This window comes from Nothobranchius furzeri, chromosome 3 (assembly GCF_043380555.1).
Source record: "Nothobranchius furzeri strain GRZ-AD chromosome 3, NfurGRZ-RIMD1, whole genome shotgun sequence".
Lineage (NCBI taxonomy): Eukaryota > Metazoa > Chordata > Actinopteri > Cyprinodontiformes > Nothobranchiidae > Nothobranchius > Nothobranchius furzeri.
In genome coordinates, this window is record NC_091743.1 from 71,745,071 (window position 1) to 71,772,757 (window position 27,687).

At 40.5% G+C, this 27,687-nt stretch overlaps 1 protein-coding gene across 3 annotated transcripts in view; it reads right to left on the minus strand.

Annotated features, from left to right (window-relative positions):
- Positions 1–12,490: 12,490 nt before the first annotated feature.
- The window catches only part of LOC107385003 (plexin-A2), a 121,144-nt gene continuing 105,947 nt past the window's right edge, over positions 12,491–27,687 (minus strand). For all 3 annotated transcript variants that reach the window (XM_015958561.3, XM_054731852.2, XM_070549497.1), the window contains 10 exons: positions 25,752–25,818; positions 25,276–25,422; positions 23,395–23,554; positions 22,666–22,769; positions 18,364–18,460; positions 17,374–17,573; positions 16,287–16,456; positions 15,395–15,607; positions 13,716–13,866; positions 12,491–12,787 (listed from right to left, as the gene is read on the minus strand). In XM_015958561.3, the coding sequence (XP_015814047.3) occupies positions 12,692–12,787; positions 13,716–13,866; positions 15,395–15,607; positions 16,287–16,456; positions 17,374–17,573; positions 18,364–18,460; positions 22,666–22,769; positions 23,395–23,554; positions 25,276–25,422; positions 25,752–25,818 (1,405 nt within the window). In that variant the 3' untranslated portion in view covers positions 12,491–12,691. The remainder of the gene's footprint in view (positions 12,788–13,715; positions 13,867–15,394; positions 15,608–16,286; positions 16,457–17,373; positions 17,574–18,363; positions 18,461–22,665; positions 22,770–23,394; positions 23,555–25,275; positions 25,423–25,751; positions 25,819–27,687) is intronic.

Genomic DNA, 27,687 nt, shown 5'->3' on the forward strand with positions numbered 1-27,687 from the left:
TAATCCTCCTCACAATAAAAAGGTGATAACAGACAAAAGGCTGTGGCACTCAGGTCCTTAATAGGCTTATGGAGACAGACAGCAGAGGAGAATATCATAATCGAAACAAAGGTGCAAACCACTGTTATGCTAATGGTATTAATCTATTCCAATGGCCTGAAGCCCCCGCTGCTGAGCAGGGCTATCAATCACCAGCAGTATTTGTTGAGACACCACAGGATCCGTTTAAAACCTTTCACACATCCAGACTCTTGAAGCACCCCCTGAACCTGAAGGGGCTCTGCTTCATTTTTCTGTTTGCTTTTGTGCTCGGACTTCTCTTCCCTCCAATAAATCACACATCTGGAACCACTCCTGAAAGTAGGCTAAATGAGTTGTAAAATAATATTCGCCCTTTTGGCTCAAGAAAAATGCAACGACAAGTGGGGGGAAAAAAACGAGGCCTAAACTAAATCTGGCATTCATGAGAAACCGTTGTGTAACTTGAAACCAGTCCTGGTCCACAATAACCCTGGTTTTGCCCCGTCCCCCATCCTCCCTCATCACCCCCCCCCCCCCCCCCCCATTTCACACTAAACCTCCATCAAACATTCAGCTCAAACGGCAGGGTGTTGAGGTGGTTCCTCACTGTGACTCGAGATGAGCTCAGCTGACAGAAGACAGCAGTAGAGCAGCAGCCGTGCTCCTGTAAAACACTACTGTAAGTATTTCTGCCGTATTTAAAGAGCAAGTTCACTGTGAAACCACCTGTTATCGGTCGCTCTAAATTTAACATGCAGGGCAAATGTGAAAATAGTCTTTTACCCCGATTTCTATCAGTCGCCAATACAACGGGGAAGCCAGTCATATCTTCATGACACTGACAAATACTTTTCATGGACTCACCCATCTTGACTTTGTTGGTTTAGCATCCAGGAAACAGCAGAGAACGTCTGAGCTAGTAGAAGCTAACATTAGCATTAGCAACAACACCACATGACAGAACTCCTTCAGGTTTGAGTAAATTGTTGCAAGTCAGTCGCTGGGTTGCATTGCTGTTGTAAAGGATGGGTAGTTTACATCTCACTCATGAACCATAAAATGTGAGATTCCATAGAAATATGAAATATCATCAACGATACAACAAATCATAGATCTTTGAATATTTTAACCAGAAGATCAGAACTTTTTATTGCAGGGATTAAGTGACACTTCGTATTAACTCAGAGGAAAGAAAGAGAATCAGGTTTATAATAGTTAAGGAATTTATTTCTACACAATTTAAACAAGACTAACTTTAACACTCTGTGTACTGGTGGACTAAGGTGGAGTGAGACGTGAGAGGATGGTGTGTGTGTGGAATGTTATTATCAGAACCAGCAGATCAGGAGAAGCATTTAGTTCTGAGTGGGAGTGGCTGTTTCACTCTAAACTTTAGTAGGAGATTTATAACACACATGCATCTGTCGGTCTACGTACCCAGGGGAAGCCTCCGTTTAGATCCAGAATGTTGAGGTCCTCTTGGACCCTCCTTGGAACCGAAGCCGGTAGAAAAGCAGCGGTGCCGACCAAACTAGTGTTGGAATGCTTCCAGGTCATGACAGGTTCATTGGCATCAGCGAGACCCTGAAGGGGGCATGAGGTTCAGCTTTTATTCTGAAGGAACCGTTGCAGTCAGGTGTAACTTGCAATGTATTTTATCCAGCTTGTCGAGGTTCTTTATGGCTGATGAGAAAGTCTGGATGGTCTGTCCGAGACTTCTCTAGAACGCTTTGACCTAAAGAAAAGGTGGTGTGGAATAGTTTTTATAATTGTCATATTTTGTTTTTCTGACGAATCAGGATTTGACATGCAAAAGAGGGCTTATACAAACACCACAGAAAACCACGCCTCGCATCAGAAACGAAGGTTCTGACTAGATCAGACGAAAGGAAATGTGTCGTGTGACTTTTGCATTACGTGTCATTAGTGTCTAGTGCAAATGTCCAGGATTATAACTACTTGTAAAATACTACTGATCACAGTATTATAATATCAAGTAATAACATTGTCATTTCACAGATTGATTGAACATTGGGCTCACATTATTATTGGTAATAACAAAGTTGTTTAATTATGCGTTTATCAAGAGAATTCTTTGTCTTCGTCTTGAGCTGTAACAGAGGTGAATCAGTTCAGATGATCAGAGTGCATGAAAGACCTTGGCCAATATCTCATGTAGATTAGCCTGTGTCAGAGACTTTATGTCTCTGCTTGAGCAGACACAGCAGATCATGACCTTTAGGTCAAAAACAGGACATTCATGATGCTACACTATTAGCCAGTCAGGAAATAAGACTAAATCCTGCCGTCTGAAACTCAACTCTGATGTGGCTCACTTATTTTTCCTTAAACAGTCACACCACAGCTTTTTTACCCAAAGCACAATGCACAAGGTACTCATTCCTACCAGAGACTGCAGCAAATGCATTTAAAATGTGAGTAAAGTTGATATTTAGAATGGTTACAGCCCATGGTTACATTTGGACTAACGGTTAGCTCATCAATGCCAAAGGACATAGATGCTGTTATTTCTAAACAGAGGCTGAAAGTTTCTAAACTGATAAAGTACATGTTTGAAAATTGTGCCCAATATGCTTCAAAATGGTGAAAATATAATGTTCAAAAACAGTTTCAGTTCTGCTTTCCTTTAATCTGACACAACTTGGCATGTTTGTACCGTGTCTGAAATAACTGGTGTTGTTTTTGAGTGATTTTTGCAAATTACAATTAGCCTTATATATGTTTGTGGAATATTAGGCCACAGCAATATGCTAGTGTGGAAAGTTAAATGGCTCTAGCTGTTTCTCATGAAAAAATTTACATGGATCTGGAATTCATCATTAGTTTGTTCTGATCTAATCTAGTCATTCAGATATTTATGGGACAGTAGCTGAAATCAGGTGTATCTCAAGAATCTGAGTTTTGCTATTGTATTAGTCATCGAACTAATAAATTATTTCAAGAACCGTGTAAAATCTCAGCAAGTGAGAAATTACTGTTTTTAAACAGATTTTTAATACATGGATGGAAAGTGCTTTTCATTGAAGTTTGTCTCTGAGATTTTTGAGTTGGTAGAAAAATATTTTATGAGCCGAAAAAAATGTTTATGTTTGGATCAAAAAGAAAAACAACAAGTGGTGTGAGTCTGTGATTCTGTTAACACAACTGAAGATGTTTTAGTGATAGGAACACATTTGGAACAAAAAAAGATTATGACTGATGGGAATCATCAGTTAGTTTGACCTTAAAGGGGACAGAACCCACCTGTTGCGTCATTTTGTGCTGCCACGTGGGTCTCTACTGCCTCTATAAACATCCCAAACTTCCCAAGAAAACGTCTCCATCCATTTTCTGTCAGTGCCTAATTTTAGGAATTATGTGTCTAAAACAGGCTGTTTTCCCTATTGGTGATGTCATAAGCAGGGCCATTTTAAAACAGCTTTATTTGAAATGGGATAGAATAGACTTTATTGATCCCACAGTGGGAAATTCACTTGTTACAGCAGCACCAACACTTACAGAATAATTTGAAGAAAAATAACAAAAGTATATACACATAGTACACAATTGTAACCTTCGACCACTAAAAACCACAAATAAAAATAAAACTTGGACTCCAGAGCTATGCAGCATACTGTAAGGACACAAACATCATTTGTAAATCTGGTATTGCACAGGTATTGAACACATACTGTTATTGTGTAACAGGATAATGCCAGTACCAGTTTAACTGGGAAGTTATACAATCTTACTGCAGAGGGGATGAATGACCTACGGTAGCGTTCTGTTTCACATCTTGGTTGTCTCTGTCTGCCTTAGAAGGAGCTGTCCATGGTCTCCACAGCCGAATGCAGTGGGTGGGAGTTTCATTCATTTATTTTTTAACAATGGAGCTGATCTTCCCACGTCTTCTCAACTGAATCCATGGGCATCCCATAACCGAGCTATCTTGTTCAGACTCTTCCTGTCTGAGCTAGAGCTGCCTGCACCCCAACAAACCACATCAGAGTGGATAACAGAGCCAACAACAGAGTGAAAAAAGGATTTTAGATGGGAATTAACTCCCTCAGCCTCCTCAGGATGTGGAGGAGGCTTTGGTCCTTCTTCTTGAACCACCTCTCACATTGCTCTTCGCTCCTCCCCGCTGCCAGAGAAGCAGAGGCTCGACTTCAAACTCCTCCTGGAAATCAGAGTTTCTCAGCTTATAGCAGCCCTGTGCAGATGATGGGTGGGAGTTGCCAGTTCCAGAAATGTTTTCTTAAAGTGACAGAACTCTGAACTGCCTCATTCTGGAAGGTACTGAAAATGTCTAGAATAAAACTTCACAAATCTGTTTATGCGAGAGGGATTTAGTACAAATTACTCCATGAACATGTTTCTATTGACCGTAGAACTATTATGATAAATGCAATTTTACAGCACTTTTCTGCAGTAGCTCAAAAGTTTGAGTGGGCTTTCAAGTACTCAGAAGGTTGCAGGTTTCGATCCCGGCTCTGGACAGAGAATTCTGCTGTTGTGTCCTTGGGCAAAAAACTTAACCCGCCTTGCCTGCTGGTGGTGTTCAGAGGGACCGATGGTGCCTGTGCTCGGCAGCCTCACCTCTGTCAGTGCGCACCAGGGTAGCTGTGGCCGCAATGTAGCTCATCCCCATGAGTGTGTGAATGGGTGTGAATGGATGAATGATGGATGTAGTTTTAAGGTGCTTTGGAGTCCTCTGACTCTGTAAATTGCTATTCAAGTGCGGGTTATTTATTATTTACCATCTATCATTTCTGAGTCAGAGGACTCCTATGATCATTATAACTAACGTAATGTAAAGGTCAAAAGTCACTTTTAAAATATATGTTCTATTAGTTAGAAATAATACTTTTGAAATACTTCAGTTCTACATGTTCTAAATGAAACAGTGGCAGCCTTTTCTTCTAGCTTTGTTTTTCTGCTGTTCCAGCAGCATTTGGTTTTCATTCTGTCTGAGACGCCCAGCTGTCAGAGCTTACCAGTAATGCATCATTTCTCAGAGCTGTCTGAACAGGAAGTAGTAAAACAGCAACTTGGTTCTTTGGAGAAAAAAAGCATGTATTTTGCTCTGAGTTATTCATTTACATTTTGTTTTAATAGAATAATTAATTTGTGGGTAAAATCACAAGAACACCTTTTTTTAGGGGGACAGTTTTATTTATTTGTCCAAGCAATATAACTACAAACACATTGTAATGCTGAATTTATGGAGCTTTAAAAATGGGAGCCATAAATCCCATAAAACTCAGTGACTGGCTACGTAGGAGGGTGTCTGACTTAAAGTGATTTCATGAGTGCAGAGCGGGAAGCTGAGAAGGAGGTAAAGTTGAGGAGGAGGAGGAGGAGGAGGAGGAGGAGGAGGGGATAACGTTTCAAACAGCAGAAGATGTTTGTTCCCTTTTGGTGCTGAGCAGCCAGTGCCCTTCAAGTGAACAGAAAAAAGGAGGGAGCAAAACAAAGGAACCTACCAGACCAATGAAATCATCTCTTCTCAAAACAAAATGTGCTTGAGGGACGTCCCTGTGTGGGTTTGCTGTACGGTCTGAAGGTTCGGTTTGGCTTTGCTTTATGCAGGCACCATGACCTGCAGGAATGCAGTCAGGCACGCACGCCTGTGCACGCTTGCACACACACACACACACACACACACACACACACACACACACACACACACACACAAGCTAACAACACTCTCCTTTGGGTAACTGCATTTGGTTTTTCGGCTTTCTCACATTTGCTTTACCTTAAATTAAAAATAAAAATAGGTGTTTCTCATTTTTCTTTGTTTCCAGGGCATCTTTGCTGTAACACGTTTGGCCAGAAGATGGCATTAGTGAGCTGCTGTGCAGCTCAGATCCACAGACAAGGTATTTTAATTCAAGTTCATTTTTTCATCAGTGTCATTCAGTGTTGCTTTTCCATTTGAACATATTCAAACAACAAAGCTGTTGCTCTCATTTGGTGGCCGATTAAGGTCATTTCAACCATAAATGGAAGAATTGTAAAGCTACTTTTGGAGAATGAAAGACAAATTGTGAAGAATGTTCCTGAGTCCACCTGTGATCAGATGTTACTGACAGATGTGATTTATTTTATCAAGTAGCTTATTAGATTTTTCTTCACACGGCAGCCGCAAACGAAACGTTGCAGGTAAATAAAACCTTTCTGTGGTTTAAAAAGAACTAAAAGATGTAACTGAGTTACCATTTGGCAAAGTAATTTGTAACTACAACTGATGACTTTTTTCAAAGTAACGTTCCCAACACTGCTTATTGCACCTTAAAGCTCAAAAACTAAAAGTCAGTTGAGGTGAGGGATTTTTTTCCAATATAATATCAGTTGCGTTTAATCCACTGAAGATGGAGACCTCTATTTTTGACCCCTTTCTTCATAATTACTATAGCACACAATGCACTTGCCGCTACGGCCAGGTACAAGGGCTGGACAAAAAATAGGGGAAATCAGCAACGTTTCAGAATAAGGCTCAAGAGTTTAAAACTCACACTGCTGCAATAATTCAAAGCTTGGATCAAAGGGAAGTGATTAAAAGGAAAAATCCCCAGTTGTTCACTTTTAGTAAATATACATTAATTTGTTCCCATCTTCAAATCTGGTTTCTTAGATTAAACTAATCATTTCTTTAATCATCGGAGCTTGTGTTCAGGGTTGTGTAATGTCCTTCATTTTAGCACGTGATAAAATAATAGCCCCGTTCTGAGGAAGAGCCACATCTGCATTTTATACATTTATTCATGTAAATAGAAAGTCCAAGGACTTTTCACTTCTGCATTCGTTCCACAGATCAGCCCACAGCCTGAATTATTCTTAAAGATGCAAGCTTTGTGCATGAGAACATTTTCTTCTTGAATCAAATGTTTTGCTCAAGAGACAGAAGCTGAAGATATCTTCAGTGAAGAAAAATAAATGGGTGATTTCTCAGAAATAAGTTGTCACACAGTTTTACTCAACATCTCGTTTTTATAATGTAGTCACGGCGGCCTTGGGTCAGGGTGGGATAAAATATGAAATCTGCCACGACTGGAAGGATAAAATTATTTCCGACGGGTGTAGTAGCCCAATAAACCTGTCTGATTTCCTCCTACCAGTCTATCAGGAGCCTGTCCTGCAGACACCTCAGCTGTCAGTTGAAATGTCCTGAGTCCTAATGATCCTTCTTCCTGTGCGTGTGTGTGTGTGCTGGAAAAGGAAGCGAGTGGGAATACTGAGTGTTGGTTCTCTGACAAGTAAAGAGTGGAGAGAGGCAAGACGAGGGGTTAGAGACTGGCAGCTGTACAGAAGACTCTTCAACACTGTTGACACCCTACCTGGATCTGACAGGTCATATGGGTGGGGGAGTCCTGGCGGTTCGGACAGCCCTTCTGACCTCCACCCTCTTCTGCTCTTCTTGCCACAGAACCCGAGGGTTGCGCATGAATTATGGATTCGAGATCCTTATGGTTAGTGTTCAGCTGTGCTTATATGCAGCTTGCACGCTGTACCTAATGTTGTCACGGTGTGAGCTCCTGTTTATCACATGCTTTTATTTACACTTTCCACAAAATCTTTGTTGTTTCACAAGGTCATCTGTCCCCTTTTTTAGATTTTCATCTCTTTTGGGTGTTTTTTAATGTTGGTGCACTGCAAAAACTGATTTTCAAGAAAGTGAAAAGGATTTAGACGTTTGATCTAATTTTGAGTCTTTGGGTAAAAAATGAAATAAGGTAAATGTTCTTGAATATAATTCTCAAAACTGGCAAATGAATCTACTGTTGGATTTATTTAAAGAACAGGTTCACTAATGATCCACTTTTTACAATTATTTTTTCAGTCAGTCTGATTTTCAGTTGAAGGCTGAATGTGACAATACTCTTCTACCCCTATTTCCTGTATTAGCCGCTGACAGAAATCAGACAGAAAAAGCCACACACAGATCTATGTCAAACTATAAATTTGCATTCATGGACTCACCCAACTTGACTTGCGACCGGGAAGGATTACATTGAATTTTGCGTCTTGGCTATAGTAGAAGCTAACCGTTAGCATTAGCAAGTCCACAATATGGCAGAACTCCTTCAGGCTTGTGAACATCAACTTTTCTGAGCGAAGGGATTTCGTCCTGGAGTTGCATTGCTGTAACGCTTCGATCACACCGAGCACAGCACGAATGCGGTCCAGTTTCTGTGCGGCTTCCAGATGAACCGCCATTCACACTGACTGCAGTTCATGTACTTTACGTCTTCGGAAATCTGCTCCCACAAGAGCACCAAATGATTAGAATTTTTACAGAATACATTTAAAAATATTCATGTAAAAATAAGAGTCATACACAGTAAACTGATAACACTTAATAATAAAACAAAAGCCAGAAAAACGATCCAAAACCTGTTTTGTTTTGAATTAAACTGGATGTGTTTTACTAAATATCTCACTTCCTGTCTGGCTCATATAATTTCTTTAACTTCATGACAATCCGAATGCGGCGCCTGGATAAAACAGACTCCATGCAGAAAATCTTCACCGAGATCCACACCACAGCCGATGTGAATGCTCTGATTGGACTCAATGATTTTTGGTCTGTGTGAAATCTGTACAAAACTGGACTGCATTCATTCTCAATTCAGCGTGAACGAGGCCTTAGCCAATTAGACACAAGATGATATCATGGATAATATTGAGTTGGACTCCAAATCCTGCTATTTATGTTTATGTTTATTCATTTGGCAGACGCTTTTATCCAAAGCGAATTACAATTTATAACCTATAGGGCATGTTGTGATCTGTGGGGAAACCGGAGTACCCGGAGGAAACCCACGCATGCATGGGGAGAACACGCAACTCCACGCTGAAAGGCCGCAGCCGAGTTTCAAACCTGCAACCTTCGTGCTGCGAGGCAACAGTGCTAACAACTGCGGCACCATGCAGATGTGTTTTTTCCCAGCACATCTCCAGCTAAAGTCTACTTGCTGAAACAGGAACAAGGGAGCTTCCCACAAGTAATGACTCACAAGGATTCCTTGTGACCACTGAAAATTTTTGGGGGGAAAAAATGAAAGAATTTTATTTAAGAATTCTAGCCAAGCAACTTTAGCTTCAACCTTTGGTTATTTTTTTTAATTTAAATTTTATTTTTTACCAAAACCAAAACAAAAGTTGATTCGTCATAATATTAAATGCTACTGCCATTATTTCAATTAGTGCTGTTTTTCCAAATGAAATTTTAATTTTTTTAGATGAAATATAAGATGAAATGTCTAGAAACAAGGCCTTTTTTATAAATTTTTTTTACATGAAAATCATTTGTTGCAGTGAATATTCACACGAGTCGTTTATAATGACTAGAACGCGTATTTGAGATGAGAACTAGCCGACGCTCATCCACAGCAGTGAAGCTGTGTTTGAAAAATGAAAATCCTGATTTCCCACATGGAGACGAAACCACTTGGTCACCATCCAGTCACTGTGTACGTTTGTCTTGCCTCCCGAGCAAGATCAACAAAATGGAAGACTGTTCCTTAAAGGCTTTACTTGTGTTTGGCCTGGAAATACAATGCCCTTTTCTTGCCGACGGATTTACAGGAATCCAACACATGTGCATTTAAATCCTGCCAAATGCACTAATAAATCTGCCAAATGTGAAGAAATTTAAAAAGCATTTTGTCTTTTTTTTAATTTACATAAAAATAGGATCATACGTTTTCAGGAAATTCTCTAAAAATATAAGCCAAAGAGTTCAAATGAAGGCAACCGGACTTCTGTCTGACTTTTGTCAATTCTGACTAGAATATGGGAGTCAAGCCACTGCCTGTTGTTGCTTAACAAGCTGAAATTACCCATGAATCCCCTTCCTCCTTACCCCAGAGAAGTCATTAATGTCATTAAGTTTTATGATTGTTTTGATTAGTGTGACCTACACTGAAACTCTTTTGTAATAGGTTTAGAGCAACATTTTAGGTGCCGGAAAGGTGAAATTCAATTCAATTGAATTCAAAAATACTTTATTAATCCCAGGGGGAAATTGATTAAATCTGAGGCCTAAAAATGTTGTTATATGAATTTAAATTTAACGCAAGGAAAATAGTACAAATTAGAAACCTACATAGTCATTTGGTATTTGCTAACACCTTTATTTGGTCTTGTATTAAACCGGTAATGTATTCTCCATAATTGGTGGCATCACTGGCGTTTCAATATAATTTGTGTGTGTGTGTGTGTGTGTGTGTGTGTGTGTGTGTGTGTGTGTGTGTGTGTGTGTGTGTGTGTGTATGTGTGTGTGTGTGTGTGTTTAATTGAGTTTAACATGAGCTTTAATGGCTGAATGATAGATTTACTCCTGAGATTTCAGGTCATCTCTGACATCTTGCATTTAAAGGCTTTCTTGTGAAAACTCAATAAGAGTTTGAGAATTAAATTAGCATGCTAATTGTCCGCTAACATGGTAACAATGGATTATCCCGTTATGTGTGGCAGGGTTAAAGTTTGCTAGCCTCCAACTGCATCAGTGGAAGACGTTCAAACAGAAATAGCAAAATATAAAATATATTGCAAAATATAAATAATTTTTTTTGTTTTTTACACTTTTTGTTGTACAATAACTTAGCAAATAATCATAAATAAATCAAAGCAAAATTCTTTGTCATCAGCTGCTTATTTAATGTATAACAACAGTAAAAATTGAATCTTTTACTTGCAAAATAGGAGTGTTTTTATATACAGTATTTGTACAGTTATATATAGTTTAAAAACATTACAGTTTGAACATCTGACTGTTTATTGCACAACACATTTATAAATTATCAAACCACAAATGAAACAGATAAGTTTTGTATTTTAACACTTAACATGAAATGCATTTCTTTAAAACTTTCTCTTCTTTTATAATAACACGAGTCAAGGTCCTGTGAGGAGTTTAATAACTCCACGAATACTGACCTGGTCACATCAGCAGCGCTACGGATGACTCAGAGCTTAAGCTTGTGATGAATCGGACTGAAGCACACAAAAGCCTCCCTCCGTCATCACTCTGTTAGGTGAAAAGATCAAAACAAAAAACCCTGAATAGGTGTGACATTAAGACAGATATTTTCTTTTCTACGATGATGATAAAATTTTAAGGTTCAAAAATGGCACCGTAACTACAGCAGCATAAAGACATGAAGCCAGGTCAGACATTGCAATGTGAAAATAAAACATGGAATACCTATACATGTATGATGAAACACAAGAACCGTCTATGTAAAGCAACAACAGCGGCGTGATGCAACAAACGCATTTATCGAGGACCAAAAACCAGATACATATTTAGTTAAATAAACATCCACTCTGTTTACAAAATGTAAGAAACACTTCCTTTACAGTAAACTACAGCTCCTTTTTGGTCTTAAACCAAAATCCTTAATTATCTTCCTTAGATTTGATTTCCAGGCCATGCTTAAGTTAGATGTATTGAGGAAATCAATAAACTATCAAGGCTTTGGTCCAACTTAATCCATCCAGATTACTTCATAGGAGCTGCAGGTGTTCCTAATATTTTGCACACCGGGTATATTTCAAGTATTAAGCTGGAGGTAAACAATAGCTGATGAGATGGAAGGGAGGGGGGGTGAGTGGGGTTTGGCTAATCTGATCCACAATAACGCTTATAACATCATTAATCATGCGTTCTGCTACAGCTCAATTTGGGCTCCACTTATCTGTGAATGGCTGAATTAGTGGTCCATAGATCACCGTGGAAGTGTCCCATCTCAAATGAGATCTCTTCCCTACAATGGCATGTTTTATTAATCGCCTTGACAGGAGCGTTTAACTTGGATAAAACACGAGATGCATTATATTTGGCACTAAGAGCCAGTAAGTGGGCCCAAAGTAACTCTTCGAATGTTTAAAATTAGAAGTCCGTGATCTGGATTATTAAACGCCTCGTCGGTGGCGAAGTTTACTACTTTCTAAAGCTAAAGGTACAGGTGATCAGGCCTCTTAAAGCCCCAAAAGAAACATGTTACACCAACAAGATCTCTTCTGCAAATTGCTGCAAACAGTGATATGTGGTGAGAATAAGTGTCTGATGTACAAAAAAGGTACTTTGAATCTCATCTGTCCAGATGTTTTGTCCCATTAAATTCGGTCCTCCGGTGACTTTTTCACGTTCTTTTTTAAGTGCAGCTTTCTCCTGAGCTCCAGCCATGCCTCACACACACTTAGTAAAAGCATCAACTACAAAGACAAACCATTGCTCGGTGGAAAGGAGCTGGCAGTAAATTCTGCAACCATTATGTCCCCAGTCCTTTTTTCACTCCTCTCCATTGGGAGTGTTTTAGAGGCTGAATGTTGGTTTCTTTTACAAAAATAAAAATAAAATTTAAAAATGTCAAGTTGGTTTCATAAGTCAGGCTTTGGGACATTCTGCTGTTTGATGTGTGTTGTGGTTTGTGTATGTACATTTGTATTCATGTAATTATGCATGTGTGTGGGTGGATATTGTCTGTCTGTTCACACAGTAGGTCCATTTTCTCTAAAGTCTGTGTGTGTGTGTGTGTGTGTGTGTGTGTGTGTGTGTGTGTGTGTGTGTGTGTGTGTGTGTGTGTGTGTGTGTGCGTGTGCATGTGCATGTGTGTTTATTTGCGTAAGCTGTATTATTGTTTTTTTGGTGTGAATCTCAGCTCTCTGCAGACATGGCTAAGATGATCTGTTCCACTTTATAGGCCAGCTTCTGCCTCTGGGCCTGCTCGTCCTGCTCCAGAGCCTCAGTGATCTGAAACAGAAAAACAAATGTCACATATGTTGGACAGTTAAACCAAAGTGAGGAGTTCTTTTGTGAATCGGCTGTGGGAATAGCACCAGTTGCACCAGTTTTTTTTATATATATTACAGAAATTTGATGTGCAATCCACTGAAATGATCACATCTAATGGCAGGAGTCCCAAACAAGTTAGCCTAGTTTAATGATGTTTTAAATGTAGTCCTACATTTGTAAGAATTTGTTTATTGTCTAAACTAATTGCAAGCATTTCTCGACTGTTGGTTGAAATCTGAAAATACCTTAAAGCTCAGAGAATTTATAGTTTGTATTTTGGAGTATCTGATCATTTAGAAGCCACCCTGAGTACAACTTACAAGACATTCATTCCTACTAGAGACCACTGAAAAATGCATCAATTAAACAAGTGATCCACACCTTTATTGAAAACCCACTCTCAGTCGGCCATTGCTCCTTGAGTGGATTTGCCTTTACAAGCTGAAGTAGACAAGCTGTCACCAGAGACATCTCTGCAATGGTAGTGAGACCCACCAGAACATGTCTACATCCCCTGCTGTCCTGGTGGACAATTACTTTGCAACGCTGACACATCAACAAAAATGTATAAAAGGAAAACACCTCAGTCATTATGTGCTTGTGTGAATGCAAACTAAACTCAGCTTTCCAATCAACTTTGTTCATAACAGTTTGAACAAGTGGGCAACTCAGTTTACCACAATCCGTTAAGTTCAAAAGAAAACAGGAAACTTCAAATTGCCAAACCCAGTTTGGAAGTGTTAGAGCCGTGCTGTGGGTGATGGTCCTCGCAGTTTTAAACTAAGCAAAGCAAAATGTTCAAGTGTTTACAGACAAACACCTATTTATTATATGCAAATGGAAGATAAAGCCCATTAAATCCTGCTTTGTGTGGACGAACCCTCACCTCTTGGCTGTACTTGCTGACGTACGCGTAGATCTCATGGAGGGCACTGAGCACATTGAACTCACTGGAGTGGAGGCGAGCCTGTTCAGCCAGATAGGCATTCATATCCTGATCACTGATGGCAGGTAGGCGGCTGATGTCAGCGTAGTATCTGAGAGGACACACACACACACACACACCATCGGTGTCAAGGATAGTCATGTGTGTCAAAGCTTCTGATCTCATTGTGAGTCAGCTGGTTGTTGTTGAAAAGTCAAAGGTTATTCAGTGTTTAAGCTGCAATAGCAAATCTGCAAAACAAGCTAGCTTTTAAATGCAAATACAGTCACAGAACACTCGCTACTCCTGTCAACTATCATCATTAGGCCACAACTGCAGTATACCGGAACCCGCATTGCTAGAGGAAACGAGGTAGGACTAAACACCAGTCGCCGTTTTCAACATCCAAACGTCTTATTGTTCATGACGTCAAATGGTGTTTTTCTTTTTGGGACTCTGGTAGCTTGTCCTAAAGCTGAAGTGGTAGCAGTCGACTGTTTCTCCTTCTCTAATATTATTGAGCAGAGAGCTTCTCACACCAGTGGTGATTTGTTGTTAAATATGCGAGTAATGAATAGAGGTCCAAGGTGAATGCAGAAGTGCGGTGGTTTGGATGGTCCAATCGTTGGTTTTGGACTGAGCCGTGTTATAGGAGGAGGTCTTTAGGCAAATGCAAGAAACTCCCCCAAATATTTATAGCTACACTGTGTTAGAATGTTGTTAAAAGGATACTTTGCAACTTTTTCTTATTTTTAGATCATTTTCTTGAGCCAGTATGTGCTAAAATGACCCTTTACAGCAGGGCTATTCAATTCTGGGTCTTGAGGTCTGGTATCCAGCACGTTTTGGTGATTTCTGTAGTCCAACACACTACATTCAGTGTTTGAATCACCTGTGCAGCAGCTCATCAGGCTCTGCAGAAGCCTGTTAATCGCCTGCTGCTGGAAATCAGGTGTGTTGAAGCAGAGTTAAAACCAAAATGGTGCTGGATACCAGCCCTCAAGGCTCAGAATTGAATAGCCCTGCTTTGCAGGGTTAATGAAAGGCCACCCCGCCCCTATCGCCCCCGTGGCCAGAATATTCCACTTGCAACTTCAGACTGGTGGGCCGCTCTGTTGGGATTTTAAAAATGGAGCTGACATACCTGACATTTCCTGCATGTTTTAGATCATGAACACAGCTGATGTGTTTAATTTAGTGATGAATCACTCCTGTAGACACTAATGAAGGCTGGGAGACATTTCAGCTGTTAGATCAAGGTGTTAGAAAGACGAACACACAACAAAGAGAGATGTTTTGCTTTCTGCTCTACAAGCAAACACTAGGGGGTGCTAAAAGCAAGCCAAAACTGCCTAGTTCCCCTTTAAGAGGCATGAAAAAATGTTTTAAGCTAGCTTGTTTAGCAGATTTGCAATTCTGGCTTTAAAAACATCCATACATCAGAGGTGTTTGTGTGGAAAAATATAAAATAAATGTGTCATTCATGAGTTAAACCATTTATTAATGTTAATATTGTTCAAATAGAGATCATGCTCTTCTATATGGAGATATACATTGTCAAAGAAAAAAACATAATTTTATTACTAAAAGCATAAACCTTATTGGTCACACATTTGTCTTGTGTGATTTCAGACACACACCTTTCTACCCAGCTTTTGTAATGTGGTATGTCCTTGGCGTAGAGGAGCTTGGTGGATGGGGAGTCTTTGCCCAATCGGTGTTCGGACGTTGAGCAGGAGTCCATGAAGGTTTGAGCCACCACAGAGAGACAGGCATCTGTGATGCTGCTTTTATGGATGTCGAATACAAACTGGGGATTCTTGATTACGTTCACCCAGAAGCGCAGCGGGAGGCTGAAAACAGAAATATAAACATTTCAGGCTGCGGATGTTTACTGCAAAACACAAATGTTTATTTTCAGTTTGTAGTCGATTCATCTTACTGGAAAAATAATAATAGCCAAGATGAGTCAAGTAGCTGAGAATGGAGATGTGAACAGTGTTTACTAAGAAATGTCAAGATTCTTGCTTAAATCTGCTGAATTTCAGACGTCAGTCATTTTTATATCTCATTGGTAGATTGGCTCACATTTTAGGTGAAGACGAAATCACAGGGTTTCGGTGTTGAGGTTTAAGATTTTAGGACTTTGAAGATTTTCCTTTTATCTCTGTAACATTTGCTGGTGCTTTTCTCTGCTCTTCAGGTTATTTAGCACCTTGCACATCTGTCCTTCATCTGCTGATCAGCCAGCTGCTTCTGCTTTCAGTGTAGAAATAATCTGCCTCTAAGCCTGCATTATAAGTCCTTCTACACCACAATGTTGTATAATATTTTAATTGAAACCCCCAAAAAATTCTGCATCAACATGCATGTAAAAATTCTACTTTTAGACATAATTATGTATTGTTAACATAGTGAAGTAGACATTCAAATGCCCATTTTTCTTCAGAATATTGGAGTTTTCCAAATCAAAAGTTATGTTTTATTTCACAACTTATAACAAAACACACAGAAATCATAGATGGTTCTCACCAGTTGCTCTTCCACGTGTGGCGAACATCCATGTCATGGATGCCATGCCTGTCAGCCTGATCATCCAGGAAGTCGAACATGTATTTGATGGCGAGAGGCAGGGCGGTGCCCCGACACACGGTGCTGAATAGAGTCTCAAACAGGTCGTCCACAAACTTCTGCAGAGTGCCCTGAAGAAGAAATCAGTGGAAACAGAACATCTTTGTACGTCTGGTTCCAGATTGTTGTTGTTCTAGGATCATTTTCAGTTACGGATAAACAAAGTTTGCATCCAAGATGTTTTTCCCTGGTGGAAAATGTTTGATGGTTCTAAAAAAGGCTAGAAAATGTCCACTGACTGTTTTATCTTAGTCATTTTTCTTTTGGTGCACAGCTTACATTGAGTTACATCATGGTGTTTAACATGATGATGTTGATTCTCAATATCTCTACATCTATCAAACCCTCCTGCTGAGCGATGATGTAAACGTTTGACACCGCTGGTTTATTAACAAAACAAGCCTCCACCAACTTTAAGATTCATCACTTTTCCCACATTTTATCATTCTTGGAACGTTTCTTTAATTCCACATGGATGCTGCACAACAAAATCCCCGCAATCCAATTTTCAAATCACATTTTCTCACATTAATATGTTCGGGAGTCTTTAAAGAGCAAGTCACCCACGGATAAAATGTTTTGCTGATAAACTACATAAATGAGTGTGTGATTGTGCTGTAAACACATAGTAGTCAATAACTTGGCACTTTACTGCTTCTTAGTTAAAATTAAATTATTCTGCCTACAACTATGAGTGCTGTGCCATCTTCAGGTAAAAACTCTTTACTACATTTGAATTTAAATCTGCCATCGCTATTGGCTAAGAGGTACCCTTTGACGTTAGCTGGTACCATATGTCACAATGCCTGTGTGTGTATTTGTTAGTGGCTCCGCCCTCTTTGTCTGCCAGGCAATGCCTCCTTGTAGCACGTTTTTCAAACAAGAAATGGGAGTGGAGCTAGACTCTGATAGGAGGTGACTTGCTCTTTAACGTTCTGTCCAAGGCTTCGTTATTCAATTTCTAATTAAGTAAATTCTTATGTGTCACCTTTGTTGCCAGTAGTCTCGTCAGGTAGATCTCAGACACCATCTTGCTGCCCCGTTCACCCTCCTTCTGGTCCCCGTGATCGTGGTTTTTGACCAAGTGCCAAACTTTGACGCCGCTCTCCATGTCAGGAGTGAGCATGGGCACTCTGGAGTGGGGGCTGTCGGGGCTGGTGGGGGTGGAGCGGAATGGGACATCCACACCTTGTTTTCAAATTTGAGAAATAATCATTTTAAGCCGGTTTTCTTGTAACTCTTAAGTCAAATAAAATAAGCCCTTTTTTCTTCTTCATACATCTGAAATTGTATGTCTTTCATAAACATACGGATGACGTCTCGTTTAAAGACTCATTTTTATCTGATTGCGTTTTAGCGCTAGGGTCATTTGAATTGCCCTAACATTATGGTTTTAACTATTCTTCTTTTTAACCCAGATGCTTGATTTTATTTTGTCCGACATTTGTTTTTTTATCGATTAGTCTTATTCCGATACATCTTATCTGTAATAGTGTTTGCTTGATATTTTATGATTTTATGTTTTTATCCTGCTTTTATGCCCATGTACTGGGAATGTTTTTCTTTTAATGATGTTGTTCAGCACCTTCGGCTTCCGATAATGTTGTAGAAGGTGCTATACAAATAAAATTTGATTGATTTGATTGATTGACTGTCTTCATTGCAGAAGAGCAGGTTTGACACACGTTTAGACTTCGTAATCTGCTTCTGTCATTATTTCATTGGTTGTCATAGTAACGCCTCAGTCATATATGCATTCTCACCGAGCTTAATTCACTATTTCACGTTTCAGCTCTTCTCATCTGAGAAAGACTATATGTTTGATGCTTTTACTTCAAACTGCAGTTTCTGAGATGCTTTTTATTAAAAGCTAAATTGGGATGATTAAACCCTACAGTTTTCCCTAAGAAAATGTGAGGCAATGATCTGAAGAGTAGGATTAATATTAAGGTGCTTGAATTTCTTCCACAGCTCTGACCGTATCTGCTGATGCTGCGTGGGAAGCTGGCCGAGGAAGGGATGATGAAAGAAGACATCTGTTTGGGTACCAAGGCCACCACACAGCGGTCAGACACCTGAGAGACAAGAGGTGCAGAAATACTAGTCAAAATAATCATGGCAGGAATTTAGATTATTAATTTAGAAAATAAATTAATATTTTGCCTAAATGTAGAAAAAGTGTTTAAAACATGAATGAGTCTGACAATCGTTTGGTACGGTCTTGCTGAGATGCAGGTCTAATTTGTTAGATTTTAAAAGTGCTTCTGGTGAAAAAGATCCTTGAATTGATTCTGCACTCTGTGTGTGTGTGTGTGTGCGCGCACGCGTGTGCGCGTAAAGCAGTTCCAGCATAATGGTGAAGGCAGTAACAATGTCTAGAGGCCGAGTCATCCAAAGCATGAGGCGAAAATGCTGCTGCTGCTTTGTACAAACCACATATTTAGTTTACACCAAATCCATCTGAGCAACACAACACTATTACATCTCCCATATGAAAATAAAATGAAAGCGTAACGTTACTGATCTCATTTGAAGGTAAAGCAAATGTGCAGCCTTTTAGTGTCAAAGCATGGTTTTGCTGCCGGAATATGCAAAAGATTTTTATGTCCTCCTTTGTCTGAATTTCAATAAAACCTTTGATGAAATGTCAGCTGTCTGAAGAAGCATGAAGCTGATCCAGTTGTGTGACAAAAGATCTAAGAGTCCATGTAGGTTTGACTGAAACTGATTTACTACAACCTTGTGCAAAGTTAGGTCTTACTTAAATGTCACTATGTATCACTCAGATGAAATGCGCCAAGGAAAAAGAGGATAGTTAGACTTTTGCCTCTGACATGATGGTGTGATGCTCAGTTTTGTCTCCTTTTCATTTTTACTCATTTGTGAGCTATAAAAGTGATGCGTCTGAAATCAAAAGGCAAAGTTTGGTGACACTGATGTGGGAAAGTATGGATTTTCAAAGCAGATCTTATGAAAAGCATCTTTTAGTCTGAGCTAAAGAATGTAAAACACACGAGGACGGGAACCAGTTCATGCTTTCATCACTTTAAACCAAAACAAGCCACATGTGTCAATTAAAATGATTTACTGGGTCCTGATTATCTAGCCTGGCCTGCCAGACTCGTCCTCTGTTTAGTTCTGCACAGAGAAAGGGTCTGGGAACTCTCCTATTCAAATAACCCCACCCCCCTGAGAATTCTAACGGAGCCAATCAGCGCTGAGTAGTATTCGTCACACACCATAACGCCGAGTTTGTCATAAACATGGCGACTGAAGCGGAGTTTGCTGCGGCTCTTTTCTCTGTTCTAAATGACTTGGACACGTCTTTAAAACAACAAGTAGAAGCCCTAAAAGCCTTTCTTATAAAGAAAGATGTTTGTGCCGTCGCCCGGCACCATTTTTAACTACAGCTAAAATACTACAGCATCGCAGACGTCGCACACAGCGACGGTCAGTTTCTCATAAACAACGAAGACAGCGGCAGAGTTTGCTGTGGCTCTTTCCTCTGTTCTAAATGCCTTGTCATGTCTTTAAAACAACAAGTAGAAGCTCTAAAAGTATTTCTTCAAAAATGTTACAAACCCTGAAGTTATTTAGGCGTTGTGGTAGAGGGGTAACACAAAAACTGGTGCGGAGAAAGAGGGGAGTGTAAATAAAATGTATTTTTATTAACAAGGGCAAACACAATCACTCAGTCCTTGACTGGAAAATACAAAACGCAAAATATATTCGGATGTAACTAACGAAGGCAACGGAGAAAACTCAAAACACCTGAGACAAATGGTCTCAGGGAAAAAAACACAAGAATATCGGTGCTAACAAACAAAAGAAAAATGCCAGAACTAACTAACTAAAACACATCTCGACGGCTATTTCTATTCTAAATATTACTACTAACGAAACTTAAAGTGCGCTCTAAAGCGGAAAAACAAACTGAAATTCAAGCACTATGGCAGACAAAACGGGATCACTAAACGAAAATGACTAATAATTACTCGAATGTTACACAAAAGGAACGATCTATCTTAACTACCACGCTTATCCAAGTTCTTTACCGAATTTCGCCAAATCTAAACCATATGTCACAAAGATCAAAACTGAGGAGAAAAAGACAGGGTGTTAAGCTGTCAATCTCTCCACGAGAACTGAAGCTGCAGTCCTTTTAAACCATCTGTCCTCATTAGTTAATGGTTTGCAGCCGGGACAGCAAAGGTGGGTAGAGGTGGAGGCCAGCCTGATGAAGGACCTGTCCAAGGTCCTGAACAGCATGGAGGGAGCAGGACTGGGCCATTCAAGGTGCGGGAGCCCATGATCCGTAACAAAAATAAATAAATAAATAAATAAATAAGATGTTTGCGCCATTGCCAGATGCCTTTTTTTACTACAGCTAATAAACTACAGCGTTGCTTGGTACGGTTGGCATTTCCGTCTTTTTTCTGATTGGTTATTTTTGAGCTGCCTAGTCCCGCCCCTCAAGTGCCTCTCTGCCTGTGAGTTACCAGACTCTTTCTCTGTGCAGAATTAAACAGAGGACGAGTCTGGCAGGCCAGGCTAGTGATTGTCACCAGGTGCTTTGCTTGTGGCTCATTTCTGCTTCTCCCACGGGGACAGCTGTTTGTAGATCAGGTCACTTTCCTCACCCGCAGAAATCAGGTGAATCTGGATGGCGTGGTGGATTTCTGAATTTTAGGACTACGTAATAAATTCTGTGCTGCCTTTAAGCTTTTGTTACAAAGATAACATTTGATGGTGGCCGGGTTTTGTTTGACAAGTCTGCTAAAGCTGATATTTGTGAAATTTTGCAAATGAAATAATTTTGAACATTTTAAAAACATAAAATACAATTTTGTTTGGCAAATTCTTCTTTTTTTATCATAACTTGTTAATTTTAAACATTCCTTTAAACAATCTATTTTTATGTTATTGGTAACTTTAAGTCCGTTTCTACTATTGGAACTCACGAGTAGTTTTACCAGACCTTCGCAACTTGTGTTTCCATTTCAACGTGCTAGCCCGAGACGACCATTTTCCAGGCCACTTCAGGAACCAGTGGAGTACCTGAACTGGGGTATGTACCCAGAAAGGCCTGGTAGGATTTGTCTGTCTGACTTGTGGTTAACAAGTCATGCTGATTGGTTGTAACTCAGTAGGAAATGGCATCACCAAACATCCAATTTGTCATTTTTGAAGAGTTGCCGGTGAAGTGGAATGTAACGAAAATAAAATAAGTAGTGTTCATGCTGCTTTAAAATCACACACACACACACACACACACACACACACACACACACACACACACACACACACACACACACACACACACACACACACACACACACACACGCATACGCACACGCACAAACGCACGCACGCACGCACACACACACACACACACACACACACACACACACATGCAATGTCGTAATTCACAGCACTTGTGGTCTCACTCAGTACTTCTTCTGGTCATTTTACGTCACACAGCTACTCTCCCTATTCCCCAAATGGATAAAATTACAGCAAACTTTGAGATAATAAAAATTTTAACGTTAATAAATGGGCTGCAGTAGCTCAGCAGGTAGAGTGGGTTGTCCAGCAATCGGAAGGTTGCAAGTTTGATCCCGGCTCTGACCAGAGAATGCTTCTGTTATGCCCTTGGGCAAGACACTTAACCAAGCTTGCCTGCTGGTGGTGGTTGGAGGGACCGGTGGCGCCAGTGCTCGGTAGCCTCGCCTCTGTCAGTGCGCCCCAGGGCAGCCTTAGCTACATGGTAGCTCACCCCCACCAGCGTGTGAATGAGTGTGTGTGAATGAGTGAATGACGGATTGTGTTGTAAAGCACCTTGGGGGACTGTAGAACCCTAAGAAGGCGTTATACAAATGCATCACCATGATGATGTCTGTGTATACCTTTTGGTGCTGATCAGTGACATCACGCACTGCTGAGACAGTGGCGATATGCTGACGTCTTACCAAAGACATACTGCTACTTTAGCTGCGTCTTGACCAGGACTCCTTTAAAAATGAGGTTTTTAACTCAGTGGGACCTTCCTGGTTAAATAAAGAATACATTTTTAAAAGTCCTGAAAAGGCCGTTTTTGAGATGCAGAGGACAAGAGGACTGAGCAGCGGTCATGTTTCCCTTTCGCAGAAATTTCCCAGAACTCCCATATTGGAAATTGGGCTACTAGGCATCGTTCAGTGTTCTTACAGTAAAAATTGGAAATAATGTGCAAACTCCACCGACAATCACAAAAATCCCTTGTGCTGCTTCATTTACTCACCTGGTAGTGCATGAGGGTGTTGAGTCTCTTCCAGTCGCCTTCGATCTTCGTTGTGATGTCCTCATCCTGCAGGACCACACGAGCTGTTCTTCCCTGCCGCCACTCTGGAGAAAAGAGAAGCCAGCTGTGAATGTGTGGTATTGTAGGTAATGTTTAGACCCGGCCTGTCCGACACATATTTTCTCATGTCTGATATGGATTGTTTGTCTGCACTACCCACGAGGTTACGTTATCCTGTTTTATTCTTTAAAGAGTTGTCAAGCGTGGCCGACAGAATGTCACCAAGGTTGCATCTCGTCCTTGAGAATTACACATTTTTATCCTATGAGCTGAACAAAAATGACAGCGTGTTTCCTAAAGTGATCCGAACCAACAGAACTCCAAACACCCTTCACCCAAAAACCCCCCAAGGTGTAAAAGCCCAAAGCAGTATCAGCCACGACCAACAAGGTGCCTGATTTTCTCCCTTTGACGGTGAATGCCACCTGAATTTGTGCCGTGTCATTCAGTGTGCTGACGTGTGGTGGGTGTAAGCCTGGGTGGAGGTGTTCTGTCAGAAAGGCTTACTGTCATTCATGGGGTGTTGCAAACTGGTGTGGTGTGGAGTTCTCTGCTGATGTCGAACATCTTTGCTTATTTGTATTCGCATGGTCACTGTGAGGTGAACCTTTCCCACTTGTCATTACTCCAACAGGTAATGTGTCACAGCTGATTGTCATCCATGCTCACCCAGGTCCATGTATGTGGCTCGAGGTCGCTGGGAACATGGCGTGTTCTTGTACACCGTATCCAGGATCTTCTCCTTCACCTGAGTAATGGTGTCACAGTTGAGCACCTTGACAGGGATTTCTGGGCTGTTCTCGTTGTCGGGGTTCACACAGCTCAGCGTCTGGAGATCCCGAATGAAAAGAAGAAGGGAGCAGGAAAAAAAAGAGAGAGAAGTGAGCCCGAGAGGTGTTGCTTGGGAGGCCCTTTCATTACCTGCTCCTCACCAAACTGTCCTGGTGGAGAGCATCTTGGCTTGAAATGTAATTTCACACCTCCAGGATGTGGCTGTGCTGCTCTGGCAGGAGCATTAAACAAGTAATGAGACAGCGCCTCTCACACTCTCCGACACGGCGATCAGAGAGGTGTCATCTTGTCGCTGACTGGCTCTGCTCTGCAGCCAAAGCCAGAGGGAACACTTACTCTGATGCTGCGGGAGAAACCCAGCCAGCTCCGTTTTAATGGAAACACAAGACTAAAACATGTCGTTGGTATGCCACTTGACTGGGCTGATTAGCATACACAAAATTAGCTATTTGGCAGACTGAGTATTCTTAATTATTTTTAAGACATTAAATATATTGAGCTGTGTTTTTTCCTGTAGATTTTGAGCATCCAGATTTGATCATTAATCACCGGATGGGTGATGACGAAAAGCCAAATTCTGGACCGGTATGATGTCGCTGTGATGATCTGTCTGGGGGGTTCTGCTGGATGATTGGAGTGATCACTTTTGATCTAGAATGAACCATCTTCAATTAACTGGAAGTTATTTCCTAAATGATGAAACACTGTCTGTCTTGATGGCACAAAGATTTAACTACTACATGAGTAACCTTGGTGATGTAGCACCTGTAGTTTGGTTCCTATGATCTAAATCATAACATCATTATGGTCATTTATAGATTTTTCCTTTGGTTTAACGAAAACACATTAAGAAAGTGCCGTCCGCAGGGCTATTCAGTTCTGGGCTTGGAGGAACGGTATCCAGCATGTTTTAGTTTTAACCCTGTTTCAGCACATGTGATATCAGCAGGTGATTAACAGGCTTCCACAGAGCCTGATGAGCTGCTGCACACGATGATTTATTTGGCAGAAGCTTTTATCTAAAGTGAAGTACAATTGTTCCTATACCTATAGGGCATGTTGTGATCTGTGGGGGAAGCCGGAGTACCCTTAGGAAGCCCACGCATGCATGGGGGGAACACGCAACTCCACGCAGAAAGACTGCAGTCGGGTTTCAATCCTGCAACCTTCTTGCTGCAAGGCAACAGTGCAAACAGCTGCACCACCATGCAGCCCACTGAATCAAACAAAGGTTAGGGGAAACTTCTAAGTTATGCATTTATTTACAACATTTTTCTACAGATGAAGCTCTCTGACCTTTTTGAGTTTAAGAAGGTTGGATTTTTAATTTAATTGAAAGGAAGGAATTAAAAGCTTTAAATATAACTTTAAAGTTGATCATTTACGGTACAAACAGACGTTTGCAAAAACAAAGGTTGACACGAATCAACTGCAGCTTCATTAGACATTTTAAAACTCTGTTTAGATCTATAAAAATAGAAATCTGTGCATATGTTTAAATTTTGTTTAGAACAGTTAAACTGATTCCTAAGCGAGAACCTGAGCATTGCTTCTCTAAATTCATAATGACTTTATTTATATATATATATATATATATATATATATATATATATATATATATATATATATATATATATATATATATATACATAATTTTTTTTTTTTTTTTTTTTTTTTTACAAAACTACAAATAAATGAGTACAGACCAGATTTGGGTCTGTATATTTTCATTTTTCATTTCTGCTTTTTTTGACTCACCAGAGTCTTGTACTCAATCTGCTGGCGGATGAGTTTGTCCTCACTGAGGGAATATCTCGCCTCCCCGGTGATGGAGTCTATGGGTCCCTTTTCCATTTGCTGTTTGATGGCACAGAACAGCATGAAGAGAGGCTCGCCAGCACACTCCTGTAGTTTAAAACGGAAACTCAGGAAATGGATCAAAATGTAGGAGAAAAGAGAGAAAAGATCCCTACCCATCAGCAGATGCACACACATTCATAGCGTAGAAGATCACACAACTAGATGCTCACATATAGCAAGATATCTGCTTGGTGTGCATGAAAAGCATCAGTATTAGACATTTAACGTTACAACTAAGGTCTACAACACGAGAATACCCAGCGATCTATTTAAGAATCAATGCTAATTGCTTTTTTGCCATTAAACAGCACACTGACACCTGTAGCAAAGTAGCGAAAGAAGCTTTAAAAAGTAGGGGCCAAGCTTTATTTTACCTTGAGAAATTTGTGGAGCAAGAAGGCAAACCAATTTGTCAGCATCTTCTCTGCCACCGACTCCGTTCTGCAAGAGAGAGAGGCGTGCTCATTTGTTATTGAGATGTCCCACAGAGAGTCAGAGTACTCTGATTACTTTTTTGTAATTTTAGACTTTGAAGAGCCTGACAGAGTTGAAAGGAAAAGACCCAAAATCAGAAGTTAACAAGATTCTCACTCAGCTGCATGGCCTCAGAAGACAGACGGACTGACTGACACACACACACACACACACACACACACACACACACACACACACACACACACACACTTTTCTGTAAGCAAAGTGCCACAAGTGAACAGCATATTTGGGTCATGACATAATTATTCAGATTAAATGGTCACTTTAAGTTGCTCATGCTGGTGTTTTTGTAGCATCTGTGCTTTGCTACTTCACATTAGCATAGAATTAACAGATTTTATGATTTACTGTCATATTTTATTTAAAATGCTGTAAAACATTAGATTCAAACAGCTTTTTTCTTAAATCTAACCTAAAGCATGCAGGATCTTCTTAGATTCCTTTTGTCTTCCCTTGCTAGCCGTTCTACCACAACCTGTAATGACTCAGCAGGTGACAGGATCCTTTTGAACATTTCCATTTTTGATGCATGAAGCAGGATCTGACTAACACGTTTCCACACTGGCTCCCATGGGAACTCATTCTTACATAAAATAAGTGTGCTTTCATTTGAGACGGCATTTTTACACACACACACACACACACACACACACACACACACACACACACACACACACCCCTCCCCCCAGAAAAATGTGGAAAAAATCTGATAAAACATTCAGCAGGCTGGTCTTAGCGTAGGACCAAAAAAATCTATTGCCTGATAACTAGAGGTGGAGGAAGGAGGGGAGGAGGCAAAAGCATGGAAAAGGAGGAGAGGTGATGGGCAAAAAAATGTGAGCTCCAGCTGAATTCTTCATGAGGGGCAAACAGAAGATAAGTCAGACTGACAACGACTCTGCTGCCGATGCACTCACTCTTCCCCATTAGGTTCTCTTCCTCTGCCAGTCCCTCCCACTCTCTATCACTTTAACACGGCTGTCTTTCTCCTGTCTGCTCAGCCACCCTGTTTCTGAGACTCCTAACCATGCTCCTAACCAGTGTTTCACACGGCTGCACAAAACAACGCTGAGAAGAGGTGGACTTCCCTTCACTGGCCTACTTACTCGGCCATCGCAAGTGTGGTAACCGGGCTGGCAAGAACAATGCACAGAGGAATTATCTATGCCAAAAGATAAGCAGTGCTGATCACAACCAGTTGGGATTCTGCCAGAGAACTTCTCAGGTTTCACTTCTGTCAGTGCAGAGAAAAAAGCATGCTGTACCGTAGCAGCGGCACAATATTTAGCCCTGCAGGTTGGTCTAGCATGCTCTACTGTAGACTCACCAGGCCTACAATTGGCTCTGCTGAGTGTAGGACAGTCCAATTACAGCGCTCTGTTTGTAGAGAGACGTTGGGTGGGCTTTGCACCACCAGCAGTTATTTTTATTTACAAATAAAGGAGGGCTTGCCAGGCTACTACAGAACAGCACATTATTTGAAATGTGTACAAACCTTTAGCTTTAGCAGTGCAGCTGACTCTAACATTCAGTAGAGTGTTGCTTTTTACAACTTTGCAAATAATTTATAGTGAGAATGTGTATTTTTGACCAACTACTAACCCTTTACTAACCCATTCTTCATGAGCTCCTAAGAACAAAACGCATTTACTAATTTGTAACAAAGAGTCACAAAACTTTCGCCATCCATAAATGTTGTTTTACACTTTTGTCAGAAAAGGCTACAATGCCTTCTCCGGGTCAGAGATGAGGTCCTGCCCCAGGTGGAGGAGTTTGAGTATCTCTGGTTAAATATCTTCTTGTTCACAAGTGAGG